The sequence below is a fragment of the Mesitornis unicolor genome, unplaced genomic scaffold (genome assembly GCF_000695765.1).
Source record: "Mesitornis unicolor isolate BGI_N332 unplaced genomic scaffold, ASM69576v1 scaffold16816, whole genome shotgun sequence".
NCBI lineage: Eukaryota > Metazoa > Chordata > Aves > Mesitornithiformes > Mesitornithidae > Mesitornis > Mesitornis unicolor.
The window spans coordinates 21,858-25,631 of record NW_010193136.1 but is presented as its reverse complement, the minus strand read 5'-3'; the positions used below and the strand labels follow the sequence as shown (position 1 = coordinate 25,631).

Here is a 3,774-nt window from a genome sequence, read left to right as displayed (position 1 = left end):
AAGAGCGTGGGTGACTTTCAACAGGCAAGTGATCATCTAGGAAAACTTCTAGAAAGTTCATCCCATTTGGGGCCTAGGAAGGGTAATGCTGGAACTTCAGACAAAAAGCACCATCTGTGAATACAATAGGAAGTATTAGCTCCTGCTTATGCTTATCTCATACAAAACCTGAGAGACCAGTTCTGGGAAGATAAACCTGTTCTGGACTCCTACTGGCAGTGTGTGTGAAAGCAGGGTGGGTTTTTTTGTGGAGGTTTTTAAGTTTCCTACAGCAAATGACCTAAAAGCACGTATATATCTATTTCTGTCCCTGCGAGCTGAGCCATGCTAATGGATTACCCGAGGGCTTTCTAACCCTTTTCAGCATGTATTACTGCAACCCATTTATCTGGAACTGCTGCAAAACAGAGTTTTACCTTAGCTAGCTCATTTTGCACTGCCAAAAAAAGCAGGAGCACTCACCTGACCTGCTGCCTGGCTCAGCATGGGAGCTGTTGCCATCCCCATGTCCCTGTGGAGCAGCAGTGCCGAGACCCTGATCCTGCCCCCCTTACAAGGTGACTTCTTTGGTAGCCACGTACACAAACAAAATCCTGTCAGATGCTTAGACAGGACTGATGCCAGAGCAGACACAGATCTGCTCGCAGGATGCAGCTCAGAGTCACCAGAGCTGTGAAACACCCATCTCTCCTCCTTTTTGCACGCCTACCGGCTGCGAGAGCCAACTTCTGATTAGAGGCAGTTGTGAAGTTGCTGATAAACCCATCCTTGTCGCGGTTGGTGGCAACAGAAAGTTTTAGCAAAATTATCTGCTTCATCCAAAACTGTCCCTTGAGTTTTCTCAGGCTGGGGTAGAATTGCTTATCTGAGGACACAGTCCTCTCCAAAACAGCCAAAACCTCAGCTGAGGCCTCCTCCAGGGCATGGGCTCAGAAGTCTCCCAACTACCAGCACCGGAGGAGAGACTTCAGCCACTTGTGCTCCACTTGGCCCAAAATCACTGAATCTGAGGAATTTTGGCAGCCTGCTGTTTAAGGCATACATGCAAATCTGGAGCCTCAGCCCCAGTCCCTGTGCTGCCCTGGTTTGGAGCCAGCACTGAAACCCAGGTCTGCTCTCGTCCAGCTCAGTGCCCTGGCAGAAGAAGTGAAGAAAAGGGCAACTTCCCTCTTTCTGGATTCTTGAAGAAAGTAAATATATTTGCATACAATAACTCCTTTGTCTCAGCGTAGGCTGACAACATGTTTTTGTTCTATTATTTTCATGAGCCAAGGAGAAGAAAAAAACCCAAAAACTTTCCTATTTGGTTCTAACTCCTGATGACATCGCTTCCAAAATTCACCCAGGACTGGTGGGCTTACAAACCTCTGGTTTCCAACAGCACCTGAACCAGGGTTGATAATGAGCAGAGTACCCATGTTCACGGCATTCAACAGCCCTCCAGCTCCTCACCAGGCTTAATGAAGTGTAATGAAAGGAAATGAATGAGCTTTGTCCCCATTGCCAAAGGAAAGGGCAGCTGGAAATACGCAGGGATCCAATATGAATTGAGCATGATTAAGCATGTTATAACTATTGTTCTGAATAAAATGGTGCTGTTATACCTAAATAGCCTTTAGCAGTCCCTTGTCATTACAGCCATTTAGCTGGCTATGCTTTAATTGCCTCTGAAAGCCACCTAGAAAGGACTTCTTTTACGCTCTTTCCAATTTAAAACCAAGGACAGAAATATGTAAGCACTAACCTGCATCCATTTAGATAATGGGGAGTCCGTGGGTGAGCCAGGAAGACAGATATTTTATAGGGAAATAAAATAGGGATATTTTATGCTTGATGCTTGACACACAGGGCAACGGGACTATGATGTGCATGGGCACGACTGCTGCCAGGGTATGGCTACCACAGCCTGCAAGTGGGCTACCAGTGTCAGTCATGGGCTGCACCACTCATGCCCCAGTTTGGCTCCAGGCAGACAGCTGCAACTAGGAGAGTAGGCATCCAGGGATGCCCAACCCCAATCCCAAAGGGTCCCCTGAGGCCAGGGGCTGGCACCGTGTCCCTGTCCCCTCCTGGCTCCTCTCCCCATGAGGACTGTAACCACAGAAGGTTCAGTAGACAGCAACACTCCGTGAGCATGTGTTTATCAGGACAGGCCTCTCCACCTCCAACACCTGCAATTCTGTGCTGTCTAAAAGGCCAGGGACCCTTTAGTACAGCCCCTCGTTACAGCCAGCATTCCCTCATCTCAGGTCACACTACTTCACCCTCCGTAGACAGCAGCTTATTTGCTCCACACTGCCAAATTCTGCCAGCACTTCAGCTTTCTCCTTCTTCACTGTTACCACATTTTCCTGGACACCATTTGCATTGCACCATGATGGGGTGAAATCGCTTTCTCAGCCCCAAGCACAAACTCACACAGAACAGAGTCTTTGGCTTGGCTCACAGCAGTAACGCAGCAACAGCTCAATTCCAGAGGTAACTTCAGTAACATCTATTTGAACAAAAGACAGCAAACCACATCACAGAAAACCCCAGCACCCTTGTCCCTGTTGCACAAGGAGCTGCACAGGTGCTGAGATACAGCACAGGCACACACTGACAGGCCTGCAATGCAGGGAAGTCACCAGGACGCTGTGCAATGCTGGGAAAAGCTTCTCCCAGCACAAAACACAGATGCTCGATATTGAAGAACATTGCCTGGGGGACTGAGAGCAGGAGGATGTGTCACAGCAAGGCTGACGGTGAGGCACAGCTGTTGTCATGGTCCTTGATGGAGCTCTGGGACGCTGTGGCATGTCCTGCCCTGAATTTGGACTGGTCCAATTACTCATCAAAAAACAGCAATCCAAACCTAAATTAACACTTTCTCTTCTGCATTATTCTTAATTGATTCACAAAAATGAAAATATTATCTTCCTCCTTCAGATTAATTACTTTAAAGGCTCACAGTTTCTTGGGAGACAATTCCCAACTCAGTTCTGGCAATGGAGGAAGACTGGAATCAGGCCTAAGCTCATCTGCTGTTAAAGACCAAGTGGAGTTGTTCTGGAGAGAAGAAAACATGGGAATGGTCTCCTCTCCTTGTGGAAGAGAAGTATTTTCGAAGGACCTTTTTAATCTCATTACTCGTCTTCAGTCAGTTGAAAGGGTCCTCAGATCTCTCCTGGGTGGATGTTTTCCTTACAGAGTGCTAAGGAGGATATATGAAAGGGTCAGGGCTCCAGCTTTCCCTCCTTAGCTTCTAGAAGTCTGGTGTACCAGAAGTCTAGTGAAATGATGCTCCAAAATCTTTGTTGTGGACAACAATCCAGCCTCTGCTTCAGGCACCCAGCCAGAAGATCGTACATGGCTTTATAGCCCCGGATTCTTTTTAGACATCAGTTTGAATCCGTCATCCAGGATGGACCTCCGATTGCGCCTCAGCCTCTTTTGTCTCTCGAGATAGACCACCACTCCCAGGAGGAAGCCGGTGAGCAGGAAGAGCACCACTCCTGCGATGGCCAAACCGATGACTGTGGCCTCCACCTGCCCTTGAGCCAACTTAGCTCCAAAAAGCTTGATCTTCTGGGACTCATCCTCATCCTCAGGTGGCAATTCTGAGACAAACAGAAAGACAGTTCCAATGAGAGCCGCAACTGAAAGGTTCTGAGAAATATAAAAAAGGAGCAAAAGAAAGACCCAGCACAATCACAGCAAGTCAAAGGAGACCCAGTCGCCATCCATCCAACAAACCCTCATCCTTAAGGTCACACAGAAACTGGGGCATGAACG

At 47.9% G+C, this 3,774-nt stretch overlaps 1 protein-coding gene across 1 annotated transcript in view; it reads right to left on the bottom strand.

Annotated features, from left to right (window-relative positions):
• Nucleotides 1-3,354: 3,354 nt before the first annotated feature.
• LOC104542898 (hephaestin-like) overlaps nt 3,355-3,774 on the bottom strand; it is a 19,558-nt gene continuing 19,138 nt past the window's right edge. The window contains 1 exon segment of the mRNA XM_010187361.1: nt 3,355-3,599. Coding sequence (XP_010185663.1) covers nt 3,355-3,599 — 245 coding nt within the window.